The 20696-nt window shown below is 40.3% G+C and overlaps 2 protein-coding genes across 2 annotated transcripts in view; one reads left to right on the forward strand and one right to left on the reverse strand.

The window, feature by feature from the left end:
- esyt2a (extended synaptotagmin-like protein 2a) overlaps positions 1 to 20696 on the forward strand; it is a 91486-nt gene that overhangs the window by 17369 nt on the left and 53421 nt on the right. Inside the window, exon 2 of the mRNA XM_057857115.1 lies at positions 16082 to 16308. The gene's annotated coding sequence lies outside the window, so the exon portion shown is untranslated. The remainder of the gene's footprint in view (positions 1 to 16081; positions 16309 to 20696) is intronic.
- On the reverse strand, positions 67 to 11839 carry si:dkey-7l6.3 (zinc finger and SCAN domain-containing protein 22). Its single transcript, XM_057857116.1, has 4 exons — positions 11412 to 11839; positions 7143 to 7216; positions 4497 to 4587; positions 67 to 1111 (listed from the first exon to the last, which is right to left on the reverse strand). The coding sequence occupies exons 1-4, from the start codon at positions 11692 to 11694 to the stop codon at positions 504 to 506; spliced, it is 1056 nt and encodes a 351-aa protein (XP_057713099.1). The 5' UTR covers positions 11695 to 11839; the 3' UTR covers positions 67 to 503.

Here is a 20696-nt window from a genome sequence, read left to right on the forward strand (position 1 = left end):
TGTTTGAAGCCTGAAATGTGGCGAAAGGTTGCAAGATTCAAGGGGGCCGAATACTTTTGCAAGGCACTGTATCCATCTTGTGTCTTATCTTTCCATTCCAACAATAATTTACAGAAAATTTTGGCATATTTTAGAGATGGTTTGAATTGCAATTAATTACGAATTTTAAACTGTGATTTACTCGATTAAAAATTTTAATCGTTTGACAGCCCTAATGAAAACCTATAAATGTTTGGGTGGTTTTAGTTGAATCTGGTTGGGTTGTTTGTCAATTGATTTTGACAAAGATCAGATCACATTTGATGGTGTTTTTATGCAGAAATGAGAGAAATTCCAAAACGTTCAGATACTTTTCATACCGCTGTATGCAGTTTAATAGTTCTCATGTAAAATTTGGGGAGTATGGCTTAAAAGTCCCCCAAAAAATTGTAGGTTCTTGACAAATGCTAAGACACCATTCAGCAATCCACTACAGTCCTTGTGAAGTCCATCAGATATCCGGTTTACCCTTCCTGTGGCGCCGCCAAAGGGTGGTTTTTCCGCAAGTGGATTTGCAGGTTCTGCTTGCCGGCAAAGCGTTTATCACAGTACTGACAGGCGAACGGTCGCTCGCCCGTGTGGACGCTCTGGTGCGTCTTCAGGTGGCCTGACTGCGTGAAGCGCTTTCCGCACTGTTCGCAGCTGTACGGCCGTTCGCCCGTGTGGACTCGCACGTGCGTCTCCAGCCCGCGCGCCGACGAGAACCACTTGCCGCAGTAGTTGCACGCGTAACGCCGCACTCTGAAAAATTGCTGCCGGTCCACCGCGTCCGTGGGAGGGAAGGCGGCGTCGCGCTCGCTCATCGGGCGGCGGGGGTGGGCCGGGACGCCTGGCGGGCCCGGGTCGGCCCCCGCGGAGTCGCGGTCCGGCCGGGTGCCGCGTAAAGCCACCACGTGGTTTGGACTCCCTACTGCCGAAACTGAACTTTTCCTCGAAGGTGAGATTTCGCCGTCGGAAACGTAGACCGGTTGTGCCGAGACGTCTGCGGCGATTGTCTTGAGCTCCCAATAATTGCCGTCAGGTGACGAGGAGGCGGCGAGTGTCCTGTTATGTGCTTGCGTCTGTTCCGCTCCTTCAAAGGACAACGTACAAGTATCGCGTTAAAACTCTGGGTGCGCCGATCACATTTTTTAATAAACAGCATTTAGCTTTAATATTCCAATAAATCTTTTAACTATGACATTATATTACATTTTTTTAACTCTATATCAATACTCCAAAAAGTACTCAATACCATTTCTGATACTACATAAACAAACAAAAAAAAAATGTTATTCTTTTATGAACTTTGTGTTTCTCCATTGGTGGTTGACATTTTTAACAAAAAAACACTTTCCTCGAATAGCCTCAAAATTGACAGAAACTGACACAAAATGTACAGTACATGACTCAGGAATGCTCCAAAACCAACAGAGTGACCCGAAATTGCCCAAAAGTGAAGAGTAAATGACCCAGAATGTACCCTAAGTGCCCTCTTAATGCCCCAAAGCCAACAGAAAGTGACCCAGAAATGCCCAAAAGTCAATAGGGAGTGACCAATGATCAGAAAATGACCCAGAAATGTCCTAAAATCAACAGCAAATAAACTAAAATGTTCAAAAAGTGTCCCTGGAATGCCTAAAATGTATCAGAAGTGACCCAAAATCAACAGGGAATCCTGAAAGGACCCTAAAATCAACAGAAAGTGACCCGTAAAGGACCCAAAGCAAACAGAAAGTGACTCATAAATTCCCTAAAATCAACAGGAATTAATATAAAATGTACAACTGACGCTGGAATGCCTGAAATTTACCAGAAATCAACCAAAATCAACAGTAGGTCCTGAACGTAACCTAAAATCAACAGAAAGTGACCCATAAATGCCTCAAGCCAACAGAATCTGACCCAGAAGGGCCCGAAAATCAACACGAAGTGACCAATAATCAGAAAGTGACCCAGAAATGTCCTAAAATCAGCAGGAAATAAACTAAAATGTTCAAAAAGTGACCCCGAAATGCCTGAAACTTAACAGTAGTGACCCAAAATCAACAGGAAATCCTGAAAGGAACCTAAAATCAACAGAGAGTGACCCGTAAATGCCCCAAAACAAATAATGTGACCCAGAAAAGCCCTAAAATCAACAGGAAATGATGTAAAATGTACAAGTGACACTGGAATGCCTGAAGTTCACCAAAAGTGAACCAAAATCAACAGTAGGTCCTGAACGTAACCTAAAATCAACAGAAAGTGACCCGCAAATGCCTCAAAGCCAACAGAAACTGACCCAGAAATGCCCAAAAGTGAATAGGGAGTGACCAATGATCAGAAAGTGACCCAGAAATGTCCTAAAATCAACAGGAAATAAACTAAAATGTTCAAAAAGTGACCCTGAAATGCCTGAAACTTAACAGAAGTGACCCAAAATCAACAGGAAATACTGAAAGGAACCTAAAATCAGCAGAAAGTGACCCGTAAATGCCTGAAAGCAAACAGAAAGTGACCCAGAAAAGCCCTAAAATCAACAGGAAATGATGTAAAATGTACAAGTGACAATGGAATGACTGAAATTTACCAAAAGTGAACCAAAATAAACAGTAGGTCCTGAACGCAACCTAAAATCAACAGAAAGTGACCTGTAAATGCCTCAAAGCCAACATAATCTGACCCAGAAATGCCCAAAAACCAATAGGAGGTGACCAATGATCAGAAAGTGACCCAGAAATGTCCTAAAATCAACAGGAAATAAACTAAAATGTTCAAAAAGTGACCCTGAAATGCCTGAAACTTAACAGAAGTGACCCAAAATCAACAGGAAATCCTGAAAGGAACCTAAAATCAACAGAAAGTGACCCGTAAATGCCTGAAAGCAAACAGAAAGTGACCCAGAAATGCCCTAAAATCAACAGGAAATGATGTAAAATGTACAAGTGACACTGGAATGCCTGAAATTTACCAAAAGTGAACCAAAATAAACAGTAGGTCCTGAATGTAACCAAAAATCAACAGAAAGTGACCTGTAAATGCCTCAAAGCCAACAGAATCTGACCCAGAAATGCCCAAAAATCAACAGGAAGGGACCAATGATCAGAAAGTGACCCAGAAATGTCCTAAAATCAACAGGAAGTAAACTAAAATGTTCAAAAAGTGACCCTGAAATGCCTGAAACTTAACAGAAGTGACCCAAAATCAACAGGAAATCCTGAAAGGAACCTAAAATCAACAGAGAGTGACCTGTAAATGCCCCAAAACAAACAAAGTGACCCAGAAATGCCCTAAAATCAACAGGAAATGATGTAAAATGTACAAGTGACACTGGAATGCCTGAAATTTACCAAAAGTGAACCAAAATCAACAGTAGGTCCTGAATGTAACCAAAAATCAACAGAAAGTGACCCGTAAATGCCTCAAAGCCAACAGAATCTGACCCAGAAATGCCCAAAAATCATCAGAAAGTGACCCAGAAATGTCCTAAAATCAACAGGAAGTAAACTAAAATGTTCAAAAAGTGACCCTGAAATGCCTGAAACTTAACAGAAGTGAACCAAAATCAACAGGAAATCCTGAAAGGAACCTAAAATCAACAGAGAGTGACCCGTAAATGCCCCAAAGCAAACAAAAAGTGACACAGAAAAGCCCTAAAATCAACAGGAAATGGTGTCAAATGTACAAGTGACACTGGAATGCCTGAAATTTACCAAAAGAACCAAAATCAACAGTAAGTCCTGAACGTAACCTAAAATCAACAGAAAGTGACCCTTAAATGCCCCAAAGTCAACAGAAAGTGACCAATGATCAAGAAGAGACCCAGCAAATGCCCTAAAATGAACATGAAATGATCCAAAGCATACAAGCAGTGACCCCGGAATGCCTGGAATGTGTCGGAGGTGACCAAAAATCAAGAGAAAGTGACCCGAAAACGCCCCAAAACCAACAGAAATGGACCCAAAATCAACAGCAAGTGACCCAGAAATGCCCCAAAGTCAAGAGGAAGTGACCAAAAAATCAACACGAAACTATCCAAAATGTACAAGTGACCCTGGGATGCCTGAAGTGTACCAGAAGTGACCCAAAATACAAAGGAAATCCTGAAAGTAACGTAAAATCAACAAAAAGTGACACGTAAATGCCCCAAAGCAAACAGAAAGTGTCCCAGAAATGCCCTTAAATCAACAAGAAATGATCCAGAATGTGTAAGTGACCCTGGAATGCCTGAAAGTGACCCGGACATGCCCTAAATTCAACAAGAAAGGATTCAAAATGGAAAAGAAGTGAACCCGGAATGCCCCAAAATGTAGCACGAATGACCCAAGATCGACAGGAAGTGACCTGCAAAGGATCAAAGAAACGACCCAAACAGTCAAAAGATTAAAAGGCTATTAGAATTCCGTCAAGTTGCAGTGCTAATGTAAGAACTTCGAGCTGCCCTCGTACATTGTGGTCATTTGTTTGTGTGACTAAACAAGCGCTTTGAAGCTCACCGTCCTCGTCCACGAACGGCTCACGGCAGTATTCGTCGTCATCGCTGGCCACTTCCCGCTTGACGAAAAACACGTCCTCGGCCGAAGCATCCTGAGAAAACAAAAGCGCAGACAGTTGAGTTTCAATGCATTGGAGGCAATTAACCCCATGCTGCCTGTATCTAAACTCGAGTTACTCGAGTAATCGTTTCAGCTCTACATGTGACATCTATGAGATGCATTAGACTCAGTCTACCAGCGTAGCATCATGTGGGCGTGGTTTTTAGCAGCTGTCGCTTGGCTCTGGGCTGCAGTCAAGTTTTACTGGCTTGAAGGCAGGCTGCTATAGACCCTACCCACGTGACGTCACAACTCCGCTCTCCTGACTGGTGCCGCCCACTTGTCCGGCAACACATCGTGTTGACCTGTTACGGCTACGTACATTCCTCCTATTTACGACGTGTTTTTCTGCTCGTTAACATTAATAATCAAAATGGTGAAGGCGTGTGTGGCGGTCGGTTGCAATAACAGAGAAGATAGACGGAGAGACTTGAAGTTCTACCGGATTCCGAGAGACACGGAGAGGAGAGAGCGAGATGGGCTGCTGCAATTCGACGAGAAAACTGGGCTCCAAACGATTACCACAGATTATGTAGTAGTCATTTTATATCTGGTAAGATGCATTTAATATATATTTAGAGGGTTTTGGGCTGACAACCACAATTAAGATCATTGCTAGGCTAATCGCCGACAACATACACGTATGTATGTAGTGAGTGCTATCGCTAAACCATATAAACATTAAAAGCCCTAGCTCCATTGACAAATGACATGAAATACATTAGACTTGACAGTGGATGTTAGCAAGAACAAAAGATTTTGAATTGAAAATTTCGTAACTCACCTTCCGAGCACAAGATTCCTGCCGAATTTTCGTGTACGAGGACCTGTTTCACCCAACCAGCAACGTAGCATTTATAAGCCTCCAAGCTCTTAAAGTTTTTCAAACTTTCGTGAGAATAGGCTGATTTTGTGTGGACAAGATAGTTGTAAATATCAGGGTCAGGCAGAGACGGCGAAGGCAGCCGGTCAAAAATCATCGATTTAGGCATCAAATATGGATCTGGCGACTGTATAGAACGAAGCTTTTCCACATAACGCCTTTTATGCAACACATATAGTGAGTTTACGGCATCAGAAAGCACCGGGTCTTCCGTGAAATGCATTTTAAATTCCTCGATCAATTGAAACCAATGCTAATACAGAGACAAAATGACGGACAAGTGGGCGGAACCATACAGCGAGCACGTGGTTTTATGACGTCGGTGGGTAGGCTCTATAGGAAGCTTCAGGCTTGCCTAGTTTGTAAATATCAGTTTTAAGCCTGAACGATATATCGTTTAAACATCGCCATCGCGATGTGCGTGTGCGCAATAGTCCCATCGCAAGCACGTGCGATAGTTTTTCTTTTTGTTGATCCACACACGCCTCACTTTCTGGTCTGCGCACAGCCTCCTACCCTCCCTCTCCCAGCCTTTTGATCCTCTCAGTCACTGCGGCACAACAATGGCTTTGATCTGGCCAAAGAAGCAGACTTCACACAGGCATCTGTCAATCATCGTTTAACTTATTAAACAGTTGTAAGGAAGCCGCGCTGGAATGAATGTGTGTACTGTGGCGACGTTGGAGACATTTAAATGCCAGAAATGATCATGAGGAGTTTGAAATTTCTACATCACTTCAACAGTCACAGCTAAAGTAGATAAAGAGAAGCATTTAATAAAGCCAAGCATTTATCTGATATAGTATTTTATTCTTGTTCAGAAATGATTTGGTTGGACAGTTATGTTTAAAACTTAGTGCTTAGAAACCATTTATTTATATACATTTTTTAAATCACTTTGGGGGGGGGGGGGGGTTGGAGCTGAAATCCCCGAATTCTGTATAGATATGGACGTAAAACAGTCCGGATTCTTGGTTAAAAGCAAAAAAATGTGCAGTAAGCATTTATTTTACGTAAATATGCCAAAGTACAGTGATAGTCTGTTAGTGAATGTAGCTAGCGGCCGCCTGATGTAAACAGCTTTTTATGTTGAAAATTCTTGTGAATAAATGGTGAAAATTCTTGTGAATAAATGCTTAAATCCCCAAATTCTGTACAGATATGGACGTAAAACAGTCTCGATTCTTGGTTAAAAGCAAAAAAAAAAAAAAACGTGCAGTAACCATTTATTTTACGTAAATATTGCGAACTATGTTGCCAATGCCGTAGCAGCTAATTTCTCCATTGATTTTTTCCCCACCACGTTTCAAAATGCATCCATAGTACGAAAAATAATTAACTTGAATCCTCGAACAAATCACTCCTGAGACAATTCTTCCTATTTGTATGCGGTACAGCTTTCGTACTTTTATCCTAAATCTGGCGTTGAATGATGTATGTGTCGCTGCGACTGACTGCGGATAACTGAAGCGGATTGTGGGATGCCTGGCCCCCTGCTTGAAGGCAGTGGCTGGCCGAATTGACCCGTCAATACAATTATGAAGTTTATGTCTATATATATTTGTATGGATAAAATTCGATTCAAAATATAGCTAAAAATAGGAATATCCCAATTAAAAAGAAAAACATTTGAATTAATGTAAGCATTAATGCGAGTGTGCGACCTCTTCAGCAGTCGGCCCAGACGACAAACATCCAGGCGGCGACCGGTCCACCTCGTCTGATGACTGGACGTGCACTGGAAAAACGACAAGAAACAAAAGATGTCAATTGGCTTCCATCAAACATGAGTGCATGCTCTTCATTGATTAAAACTCAGCCTCTAACCTTAATACTACACATGCATCACACTCAGTAAATATGTGAGACAGACAGAACCAAAAGTGGTATTTGCCAGGTGGCAAAATTGGTTTTGCCATGTGGCATTTTTTTGCCACGTGGCAAAATGGATTATTCCATGTGGCATTTTTTGCCATGTGGCAAAATGTATTTTGGTCTGTGGAATTTGATTTTTTTTGTATGTGGCATTTTTTGGGGGAATATTTTGCATTTTTGCAGGCCATGCACGTCAATTGCATGGAGTTGCATCGCCTTCAAAAATGCCTTAGAAACAACCCCCCCCCCCCCCCCCCCCCCCAAAAATGCCACATGTCAAAATCAATTTTGCCACATGGCAGAAAAGTGCCACATATCAAAATCAATTTCGCCACATGGTAAAAAAAAAAAATGCCACATGGCAAAAAAAGGCCGCATGGCAAAACCAATTTTGCCACATGGCAAAAAAAAAAAAGCCACATTACATAAAAATGCCACATGGCGAAATCCATTTTGCCACATGGCAAATACCACTTTTCGTTCTCGGCCCAGCTGAAATACCGTATTGGCCCGAATATAAGACGGTGTTTTTTGCATTGAAATAAGATTGAAAAAGAGGGGGTCGTCTTATATTCTAGACATTTTACCCATTCACGACGCTAGATGGCGCCAGATATCACTGAAGCGATGTTCTGTCATGACATCTCAGCTACTCTCAAGTTTGCATTATTTTATTGCAATGGTTTTCCTTATTCAGATTTGTTTCAAGACTACAGTTACAGTTCGACTTCACTTTGATGGTTAATGCAGTTATTTCAATTTTGTTGTTTTATCACAATAGATGGGTTTATTTACATTTCAAAAACCAGAAGCCATTCATTTACGAATGTGATTGCACTTTAGTTTACATATTTAAATGTTCAGATATTAAGATTTGAATGAGGCAAAATAACATCCTTTTTCTGTCAAATATGTTGTTATAATCATTTGTTTCGGATGTACTGTAATTATTTTCTGTATAAAAATTAATTTGGTGTTCAAAAAGTTTTTTTTCAAACTTGAGTCTTGAAAAAGAGGGGGTCGTCTTATAATCAGGGCCAATACGGTATGTTCAGACATAGGTAGTACTAGAGGTGCGCAAAATTTCCGATTCTTAGATTATTCGCGATTCGGCCGTGGAAGATTCGAGAACGATTCACAAACATCCAAATTCCGATTATTGAAATATGCCAAGTAAAGCGGAAGTACAACACACTCGGCGCGCCGCGCGGTCTTCTGGGCGCAATGAGGAAGATCGCAGCGAGAGTAGCTAAACATCATGCTTCTCATTACCCGGCCCCTCGGGTAATGCCAATGCTCAACTCACGGCTCTAGCTCAACTCATGCCACGAAATAAAAAAACACAACAACATACCTGACTGCTGCCGAAAAGCTGCTACAAAGTACGTCATCCACATAATGGAATGGTAGATATTATTTATATAGGATTAGATGGACCATTGATTCGGTAGCGTGAGCAGCACATCTACAAAAAGCTAGATGCGGCCGTTAGTAAACGGCCGCCATCTTAAAGCAGTACACTTCCCTGCAAGGCTGTTGTAGCGAACCTTCCAAGCAAACCTAATTAACTTTTTATCTAAAATACTCCTAAATCGGTAAAATATTGACTTGAATCTATCTTTAAAATAGTTTTAAAACTTTCACATGTCGAAAGTAGACAAAAGGGAAATTATGGAATAACGGGAGCAATTTTAACAACTTTAACAGTTGATTCACAACATTAAATTAATTGAATGTAGTTTAAAGCAGCTGTTACAGAATGGGGACTGGAGTTTTTTATTTACTGTTATTTTTGTATTTGTTTACTGCTATATGTTAACTTGATACTGAAATAGTAGTTTGGTTTAGCCTGAGAGGATTTTTGAACAATTTTGGAACTAATGTACAAAACATTTAATTAAAAAAATACAAAATAAAGGAGGGTGGGGGGGTGCATCAATAATCATTTTATAATCGAATCGGAGCCTCTGAATCGTAATCGTAATCGAATCGTTAGGTGCCCAAAGATTCCCAGCTCTAGGTAGTACTGCATATGGGATACACAAACTATCATATCAAGAAAGCCAACTACCTCCTAGTACTGTAAATCGCCATATATGCACTGCTCTAATCGTACTACCTCACCACTTGTTGCTAGTCACTTATTCACTTTATTCCCAATCTGTGTATGCTGTAACCCATGTATATTAGCCTTGTTGTACTTCGGTTTAACGTGGTGCACTTTATGGTGAAGCTTTAAATCTCATTGTGCACTGCACAATAACAATAAAGGCTTTCTATTCTATTCTTTTATTTTCTGGAAGCGGTAATAGCAGTGTAACTCTACACGGATCTGGGTGGATCCATAAAATGGCTCAGGTAAAACACAAAAGCATCAATCCACATGCCCCCCCCCCCCCCCCCCCAAAAAAAAACACTTTTCATTCAAATGCATGAAATATTTCTGCAAAAAAAATGGTCCTGAATGGTTATAGGTCAGGGGTCCTTTAACACTCAAAGAGCCCTTTCGACTCATAGCTAGCCACACTAAGCCACACAATTGCTAACTGTCAAATGCTATTGTTTAGCGGTTGTTTACCGGTCCGTTGCGCATTTGCTGCCGGGCCGCGGCGCATTTGGTACTGGGCCTCAGAGAAATAAATGATTTATTAACGACTGCAATCTGGCCTGTGGCTTTTGACACATCAACATCCCTGTCTACTCTATAGACTAATCAGAGTAAAGATTTGTATAGGTCACCATCTAGTGTTTGGCCACAATTACTAGGGTATTTGCACACCGATAGCAGTTAATGTAAACAGTAACTTTAGCTGATGTTGGCTGTGTACTGCAGGCGGCGACGTCTTTGGACAGCTTTTTACAGGGAAAACGCCGCCTGCTGAGCCAGGAGCCTACAAACAAGTCTATTCTGCATAATATGTGGCTAAAAATTAGCAAACGAGGCAACAAAAGCAAATGCACAGAGCATCATGCCTCATGACAAACTGTATTGCTAAAGCTAAGAAACCTCACACAATTGGAGAAGTCATGCTTGCGACCACGGATTTTTGCCGACAAGTTGTAGGAGAGGCCGCTGTTAAGATAAGGTTGATTCAGTGTATGGTGAGTGACATTTACCCTGCAACTAATATTCGTTTTTAGCCTCGACGTGTTATTTTATATTTACTGTCATTTTCTGCCACACATTGCCGGTCCGTGAAAAAAACGCCCACATTACACCGGTCCGTTGTGCAAAAAAGGTTGGGGACCACTGGTTTAATCCATCTGCATCTGCATTATGATTTTACGACACTGTGCGGGTGAGCGCTGGTCCTCATGGGAAACAGTCTTCCTTAAGGCAAAACACTACCGCTTTTGTCCACTGGCGTCTCTAAAATCGACCAAAACTGGAAAGTTACCTAGTGTTGCTTTAATATAAAACTGAGCCGCATCAGAGGGTTCAAAGAGCCGTATGCGGCTGCGGAGCCATGGGTTGCTGAACCCTGCTCTAGATGAAGTAGAACTACTTGGTACTACGGTAGTTAGAGTACTTGTGGGCTCGCTCGTCCAATCCATCCTGACTGGGAGAGATTGGACGTTCATTGACGTCGATGGTAGTTAATGCGTTAAATGTGACAGGTGATTTTTTTTTTTTTTCTTCCTAATGTCATTGTATAATACTTTCCTGCCTTTTATTTACTATGTCCCATGTTTGTCTTTGTTGTTAAGCACTTTGGGGACCTTTCGGGTTTTGTAAAGGGCTATATAAATAAATTTGATTGATTGATTGAAATAGAAGTATGTCTTAGTGTAGCAGGAGTGTTTTAAGTAGAATACTGGTGGTCTCATTGGCTGCTATTGACGGCGATAGACGTCCAAACCATTTTGACTGGTAGGTTGACAGCGATTGAACATGATCATTCACGGCTATATATCCCAGTTCAAATAGATTAAGCATCTGTCGCTGACAATGGCAGTAAATTTGTTAAATGGATTGGACGTGTTTAGGCATCAGTGGGAGCTCATGAGTTAAATGTGAAAAAGCACACGCTGCTTGTAGTGTCGGAGGATTCACTGACCGTCGCCGGGCTCTTCTTTGCGGTCTTCCGGGCTCTCGGTGGCCGGGACGACTGCAGCCGAGCTCTCGCCGACGTTGACGCTGACGCCGCCGCGAGCGACGATGCTCTCGATGAGCTCGAGCTTCCGGCGGAGCTCGTCGTTCTCTTTGCGGCTGCGGTTAATTTCCATCTGGAAGACGGCGTAGCTGTCGTCCACCAGCTCGCAGATTTCCGCCACGGCGGCCCGGGTCAGAGCCTCCATGATGGCCGCCAGCTGCGATTGGAAGGTCGCGATGGTCTTCATGGCCCAAACACACTCGCTATTTTAAAAAAAAATACACTAGAAGAACGCGGTGCTATTCTCTTTCAAACACCAATGTTATTATGGCTGTTTCTGTCACGCGCATGCGCGAATTGTCGGCCATCATTATTTGTAAACTACGGCAAACTCATTGGTACAAAATACACCGTTTGACAACGGCCATTGGCAAGCCTCCTCCGCTTTTAGGATTTTCATTTTTTAAGTAAATGCATTTACTGGAACGATAAGACAATACACAAAGGTCATTGTGACTTTCGAAGAGTATCGGGCTTCTTCATGTTGTGAATTTTACTATCTGCCTCCAAGTCTGAGAAGTATGAATCTTCATATAATACTAGTACCTCGCCGCTTGCTGCCAGTCACTTATACTGTAATCCCTTGCTACTTCGCGCTTCAAACTTTGCGCCCTCAGTCCATCGCAAATTTTTTTTCAATTAAAAAAAAAACCCATATTATATTATATTATATTATATTATATTATATTATATTATATTATATTATATTATATTATATTATATTATATTATATTATATTATATTATATTATAACATATATGGTGCAAAACACTCAGGTGACTTGAAGTTCCACTCTGAGACCCCCAATTTAGCCAGATTTCAAAATTGTCTGATATGCATGTGTGATACATCATTGGAAAGCTTAAAATCTCAATTTGCTGGGGGAAGAAAAATTTTGAACAGGGGTGCATTTTAAAAAAAAAAAAAAAAAGTTTTTTAAACAGCAAAACCCTATCTGGAGGTGACAGCACGCGAGAGCAGAATTACAGACGCCACGACTTTAACGAGATATTATCGCATACTTACCTTGTTTCGATCCAAAAACTCCATGTAGCATGTATCATTGAGTGTCAAGACACAGCTGTGAATGGACACAGCTGGATTTTTTGGGGATTATGTGAGGGAAACATGGTAATGAAACAAGGGTTGCGATGCAGAAATCGCAGACATCAAGGAGTGGTCGAGATTTTCTTTTTCATATATATATACCATTTTAAACTTTTTTTTTTTTCTCTCAATTTTTCTTTGTTTGATTATTTATCATCTAACGTATCAGAGAAAATGCGACGGTAACAAAAAAAATACAATTAAGCGATTGTTATGAGGTAGATATCGTGACTTTTTTACAGACACCATTCTTTTCATTGTGTCGTAATTTGTTTAAAAGTTAATAATTTTTAAAGACTCTTTTTTTTTTAAAATGAAATATTAGACATTGTTTAATGATTCTATTCTAAGCTAAAAATGACAGACATTTTGAATAATAAATATAATTAATTACCTTCGTTTTATGGCTGCGTTGAAACAAAAGCGGTCGCGCGACGTCTGTAAACTGGGCTTTTCAGGGTGTAACGGACAAATTAAAAATAGTTCGGGGGCTTCATGCGCCATGAATCTGCTATGGCAGCATATAGACATATTGTTCTATCAAACACAACAGTTGTTTTGGCTTAAAATACAGCAGTTTCTTTTAAAGAGGAGTGCAAGAGCAGAAACTGCTTTTTCAGTCTTGTCTGTGTTTTCCGCCATGTACATAAATATATATATATATATGTAGAAGTTTACAATGCTGACTGATGTCTCTGTCAGATCTCACCAGACCTGCTAACTTCAAAGCGTCGCATACGTCAATCATCGTTTAACTTGTTAAACAGTTGCTGTGGCAACTCAATGTGTGTGAGCAAGCAGTTTGAGTTGACTCACTCAGTGAAACATTTAATAAAGGCAAGCATTTTTCTACTACAGTACTTTATTCTTGTTTTAAAATAATTCAGTGGGACAGTAACATGTTTAAAACATCATAATTATTACATTTGAAGTTCTTAAAAACCAATTATACTTTAGGAAAAAAGTGGAAAAAACATGTCTTATATGTATCTCTTTTCAATGCTAAATCTGAATAAATACATTGAACACACACAAAAAAATTTTTTTACTTAAATTTATTACATTTAAATTAAACATATCACGGCGGGTTCTGGTCTCCATTAACATTGAAAAACGAGGGATCACGGTATTCGCAATTGGTGTCTGCTAGTCGCGATTCGCAATCGATGTCCAAAGGTCCGCTAGTTTAAATGCTATGTAATGCTAATGTTAACAACAATTGGCTAACTTGCCTAGCAAAAGTCTGCTAGCTTAATATGCTATAATAATGCTAATGTTTACAACAGTTGGCTAACTTGCATAGCGAAAGTCCGCTAGCTTAAATGCTATAATAAGATTGTTTTCATTTCACACCAGATAGTTTCTAGTGCGCACCAGATTGCTCAAATTTGTTTAAGTCGATGTCCCTTTAGGAACTCCGTATACATATATCGATATATCGATTCTTGGTGGGTGCATATTGATAACCTTATGAGCTACAAAGTATCGTGATATATCGATATAGTATGTCACACCCTTAAAGTGCCTGTGACACGAAAAAGCATGTTTATTTCATAATACATGCGGTATTTTATGCTCCTGAATGAAATGGACCGCTTGGATGTGTGTGGAAGCGATTGGTATATTTATTTAGTTTTTTGAATCCCGCGCCATGAAAATGAGTTGACTTCCGGCAACAGTCTCGAGTTGAGAAAGAGGGCGCTGTGACGTGTACGTAGGAAGGAGTCCGCTTCACTATACAGCCGTACTGTATGATGAGAAGTACTAAGGATTCAGCTGATTTTGGGGATTAATACGTTTATTTTTCGCATCACGCCAGCCAAACGGCTGCAGAAAAATCTTGCTTAACGAGGGAGAGGCGTCTGTGCCTTTTTGGGGTTTCAAAAAGTTCCCATTCACCGGTGGATATTGGCCAAAACAAGCCCTACTACTGTGGGACCATGGGACTTACGAGGAAGTGAGTAAACATTGTGTTTTGTATTATGTCAAATACTGGGATCATTTTAATATGTAGGTGGCTTGCATTTTGTGGCTGACATGCACGCGGGGCGGCTATTTTTCAGCACAACACCGGCGGCTTTTCGCACATATCCCCGCCGGGAGAGCACTATGCTCGGCTTATTGTGCTCATGTGCCCGGTGTTCTGTCAAATTTTCCGATCGATCAGAAATTGCAACTTTGAGTTAAAAATAGCCGCGAATACAGCGATTACAAAATGAACACTACAAACTTTCTTTAAATAAAGGACTACTTATGTTTGATCATGGATGGCGATGTAAAAAGCTCTCCTCATACACTTTAGCTGCACATGTTAGCAGCACAACAACTGCAGCCGCCCTCCTCCACTGAGTCTCTCTGTTTACTACTTTGCCGTGTAGTAAAGCATTATTTTGCCATATTCGTGTTGACCATTTGGCAGCGACACGCTCCTCTGACGTCAGCCGGTTTGTTCAGCGGTCATTGTCCAGCGGCTTCCCTGGCGAGCTCTCCTGTCGATAGTAGCAGGGGAACGAGCTGTAAAATTCTCTCTGCCGGGTGGGAGACAATCAACAACCCAGTCGTCATGTGAAATGATCCGGGCTAATTATGTGTGATTTTCCGCTTCGAAGACTTTGAAACATCACTCGGTTCGGGTTAGCATGTCGGCTAGCTGTCACACCTCTTGGTTTGTTTACATTCTCCGAAGCCGGGGAAGGGAAATGACATAAGTCCGATTTAGGTGGCATAAAAATCGTTCTGGAGGTGCGACAGTAAAGGTGAAGTTGACAGTTTTGACCAATATGGAGTAATTTTGCCATGTCGTCTTGAATAAATGCATTTTTATTATTTCATATTCCATTTAGCGCAAGACTGTTATTTGTCATGACCATGCCATTTATTTAGTTATTGGGGGAAAATACTTGAATAAAAATATCCTGTAAAAATATTGGAGTAGCGAGACTGAAACAATGGCATTTTGCGGCTCTCTTCCTCACGTTTTCCTCGTTCTGAATAATTTCCACTGAATGGGCTGACTGGTCCCTCTCAAGCCATTTATTTAGCTATTGGGGAAAAATACTTGGATAAAAAGAATATCCTGTAAAAACATTGGAGTAGAGATACTGAAAAAATGACATTTTGCTGCTCTCTTCGTCGCGTTTTCCTCGTTGTAGATAATTCCTCCTCAATGGAATACATACTAAATCAGATGAAATCGTGACTCCGCTGACGTCATCCACCTGTTGGGGACGCTAGAGCCCTATAATGGTAGGCGTGGCTAACCGGCAGATTAAAAGACTTAATTTCTCGTCATCTGTGCTTTGCTAAATTGTTGTATATAGTCGAATCGTATCAAAATATGATTCTAATTCACATAATAATTCCATTTAAGACTTTTTTTTTCTCCAGTCGTACGCACGTTAACTCGACGAATATGCGAGGCTTCCACTGTCAGACATTGTGATTGTGATTTTTGGTCTCGCCACCAGGGCGCGCCAATGTTCCATAGCAAGCCCACGGGTGGAGGCCGACCTCTCCAAATCTCTCCCCGGCCATGACAGCTTCCTGCCGGACTGAGCTGAGGCGGGCGCGGCGCCTCCACAGTCACATCGGGATGAGCGAAGTTGCCGAGGAGGAGTCGAGCTGTTCGGCATGATGAGTACCGCGCCTCCTCGCTGCTCAATTTGATGTCGTTTAAGAGCGAATGCGCATTCTGGTAAGTGTGACGCATTTGTTTTACTCGCAAGAAGTTTAATGTTTTATTTTTGTTTGTTTGTTTTATCCTTGGTGGTCTTTCGCATCGATGCATGAAGTCCTTCTACGTGTCACTTATTTGGGAATAACGTCACGACGTACTCGCTTGGGATTTTTGCTAGTTTAACCTTTGCACGTCTTTTAGTCAAAATGAGAATTTGACCGATAATGACCGACCCGCTAATTTAGTTTGCTTTAATGTGATGTTTAATTCGGCATACGTTCAAAAATGAAAAAAGGGTATATGGAGCATCAAAGGCTGGAATTGAAGCATGACGTGATATCGTTGCCAGCGAGCTATGGCTACCTAAAGCTGCTTCATGTCACTTTTCTAAAGTGAAATATGACCGGCAAACAAACGTTTTTGAGTGTTGCAAGTACGCCGAATTTAGCAATAGCTTCACGTGCTCCGCTTGAGATTAATTTAAACAAACTCGCTTGTGCTATTCGAGTAAATATCGCTCTAGTTGAAAAGTTGGGTGTTTCCTAAAGGGCGTTTGGCATGGCGATGCAAATAAAATGACGTCAGTGGCAACGACGTTAGTTCGGCATACTTTTGAGTCTACACAAGAAAAAAAAACCAAATTGTTTGAGAGGCAGCCTTGTTATTCTCACTCTTTTCAGTGTTCAGCAAAGGCTTCCATAACTTTTTTCGTCACTATTTCATTTTCAAGGAAACACAAGTCCGTTTTTTGTAGTTATTTGGGTTGTTTACGTAAATCAATACTGCCTTTTCCAAGAAGAAAATCTGTCTTTTACTGTAATCTTATTAGAATTAAGAGAATTTTTCAGGCCAAGGATTAGATATTTAACCTGGTCACCCCTGCATTGCCCACACACACGCAAAAACACAACACAGAACAATCATAAACGGATTTTAAGGGGGGGGCAAGGCACGGACAAGAAAAGTGTGATTGCATGTAATTGACTTTCCTATATATACATATAAAAGTTGTAAAGCAATAAAACTCCAACAAAAATGAATGAAATGAACAAAAAAATATATTTTTTATAATGGGTCAAAATAATTTTTCGAACAGATCATGTGACCAGCACCTTACATTTGCTTTACATATAATTTTAAAAAAAAATAGGGGAGGGCAATTTTATTTTTCAAATGATTTTTTTTTCTTTGATTGAAAATATATTTTTTTTGATTGAAGCAACTTTTTTGGGATTGAATGATTTAGACACAAATGTCCTACCCATAGTATGGCCCAATACAAAAAGGATTGCTTCAATCAAAAAACACTTTTTCAATGAAAAATTAAGTGTTCAAATGAAAGCTTTTCAAGCTTTTCGCATTCGAAAACTTCTTCAATGATTGAAATGTTTCTTTTTTTTCTTTTTGACAATAATATTTTTTTTTTTTTAGGCAAAAACATGTCCTAGCCAAAATATGGCCTAAACACAAATCAACATTACTTCAATCAAAAAATTTAATTTAATTAAAAAAAAAAAAAAGACTTCCATCAAAAAGAAAAACTTTCAAAGAAAAATAACTTTCAAATGCACATTTTGAGTTTTTTGAGTTTCAAATTAATTTTTCCATTCGAACACTGATTGAAGCAACTTTTTTTATTCAAGCAACTTTTTTTGATTGAATAATAAAGACACAAATCTACCTCGATATGGCTCCGCCCAAGGGATACAATTTTTGACTGGGGTAACTACATTGGCACGACACCAGCGAGCATACCATATTCAATGGATGACAATCTTGGTGAAAAGTACTGCCTCAGCTAGGCCTGAATGATATTGGAAAAAACTATTGCTGCGATTTTTTGGGGGTTTGCGATATTATATTGCGATATTAAAAAAAAATGTATATATATTTTTTTCAAGAAATTTTCACAAGATGACTTAAATAGCTGTTTGGAAAGACTTTAGATGACTCACCATCACCACAGTGTACAGTCATCCCTTGTTTTTCGCGGTTAATGGGGACCAGAACCCGCCGCGATAAGTGAAAAACCGCAAAGTAGCGCACCCCCCCCCCTTTTTTTTTTGTGTGTGTGTTTTTTGCGCCCAATGTATTTATTCAGATTTAGCATTGGAAAGAGATACATATAAGACATGTTTTTTCTCACTTTTCCCCCCAAAGTGATTTACAAAATGTATATAAATAAATGGTTTTTAAGCACTTCAAATGTCATAATTATGATGAGTTTTAAACATAACTGTCCAACCAAATCATTTTTGAACAAGAATAAAGTACTGTGGCAGATCAATGCTTGGCTTTATTAAATGTTTCTGTTTATCTACTTTAGTTGTGACCGTTGAAGTGACATGTAGAAATTTCAAACTCCTCATGATCACTTCTGGCATTTAAATGTCTCCAACGTCCCCACAGTACACACATTCATTCCAGCACGGCTTCCTTGCAACTGTTTAACAAGTTAAACGATGATTGACAGATGCCCGTGTGAAGTTTGCTTCTTTGGCCAGATCAAAGCCATCGTTGTGCCGCAGTGACTGAGAGGATCAAAAGGCTGGGAGAGGGAGGGTAGGAGGCTGTGCAGACCAGAAAGTGAGGCGTATGTGGATCAAAAAAAAAGAAAAACTATCGCACGTGCTTGTGATGGGACTATAGACCCTACCCACCGACGTCAAAAAACCACGTGCTCGCTGTGTGGTTCCGCCCACTTGTCTGTCATTTTGTCTCTGTATTAGCATTGTTTTCAATTGATCGAGGAATTTAAAATGCATTTCATGGAAGACCCGGTGCTCTCTGATGCCGTAAACTCACTGGATGTGTTGCATAAAAGGCGTTATGTGGTAAAGCTTCGTTCTATACAGTCGCCAGATCCATATTTGATGCCTAAATCGATGATTTTTGACCGGCTGCCTTCGCCGTCTCTGCCTGACCCTGATATTTACAACTATCTTGTCCACACAAAATCAGCCTATTCTCACGAAAGTTTGAAAAACTTTAAGAGCTTGGAGGCTTATAAATGCTACGTTGCTGATTGGGTGAAACAGGTCCTCGTACACGAAAATTCGGCAGGAATCTTGTGCTCGGAAGGTGAGTTACGAAATTTTCAATTCAAAATCTTTTGTTCTTGCTAACATCCACTGTCAAGTCTAATGTATTTCATGTCATTTGTCAATGGAGCTAGGGCTTTTAATGTTTATATGGATTAGCGATAGCACTCTCAATACATACATACGTGTATGTTGTCGGCGATTAGCCTAGCAATGATCTTAATTGTGGTTGTCAGCCCAAAACCCTCTAAATATATATTAAATGCATCTTACCAGATATAAAATGACTACTACATAATCTGTGGTAATCGTTTGGAGCCCAGTTTTCTCGTCGAATTGCAGCAGCCCATCTCGCTCTCTCCTCTCCGTGTCTCTCGGAATCCGGTAGAACTTCAAGTCTCTCCGTCTATCTTCTCTGTTATTGCAACCGACTGCCACACACGCCTTCACCATTTTGATTATTAATGTTAACGAGCAGAAAAACACGCCGTAAATAGGAGGAATGTACGTAGCCGTAACAGGTCAACACGATGTGTTGACGGACAAGTGGGCGGCACCAGTCAGGAGAGCGGAGTTGTGACGTCACGTGGGTAGGGTCTATTGCGCACACGCACATCGCGATGGCGATGTTTAAACGATATATCGTTCAGGCTTAGCCTCAGCAGCTTGATTTATAATACCGCTCAAAAATGATGGAAAACCAAAACGCTCATAGTCAACTTAATATTATAAATATTCTTGTAAGTTAATTTTATTGCTGACACTGCGTTTCGGGGTCATCAACATGTTGTGCCCCCCTGCCCCAAAAGTCAAACTCCGCCTATGAGAACAATACAGAAAAAAACTATATATAAAGATAATTTGTTCTAGGACCTTATTTGTAAATCGAAATGTTCTTATATCGAGCAGGATTTTCCCATAAGAACACATTATAATTCTATGAATTCGTTCCACAGCCTGAAACCGACACTAAATCCTCAATAAATACTGCTAGTAACATTACAAATGGCAATTACAAATTGCAAAACATCTGAATAACAATAATCCCTGTAAAAAATGTAACGAATCGGGTTGTAATGTGGCAGATATGTCTTGTGTGCTGTACCTGAACGCACCGTGTAATGCGGTAAAGATTTTACTTTCTCTTTTATTGTTCTGTTTAGGGCAGCAGCTATCGAATATTTTTGTAATCAAGCTTTCAAATGAATCTTCCATCAATTAATCAAGTAAACGGATAAAACATTTTTTATTTTCTGTCAACAGCAATTATTAATATACATGAGAAAACAAGACATTTCACCTAATATTGAAGCATTTTTAGAAAACCAATTAGGGCTGCAGCTATCGATTATTTTAGTAGTCGAT

This window comes from Corythoichthys intestinalis, chromosome 14 (genome assembly GCF_030265065.1).
Source record: "Corythoichthys intestinalis isolate RoL2023-P3 chromosome 14, ASM3026506v1, whole genome shotgun sequence".
Classification (NCBI taxonomy): domain Eukaryota; kingdom Metazoa; phylum Chordata; class Actinopteri; order Syngnathiformes; family Syngnathidae; genus Corythoichthys; species Corythoichthys intestinalis.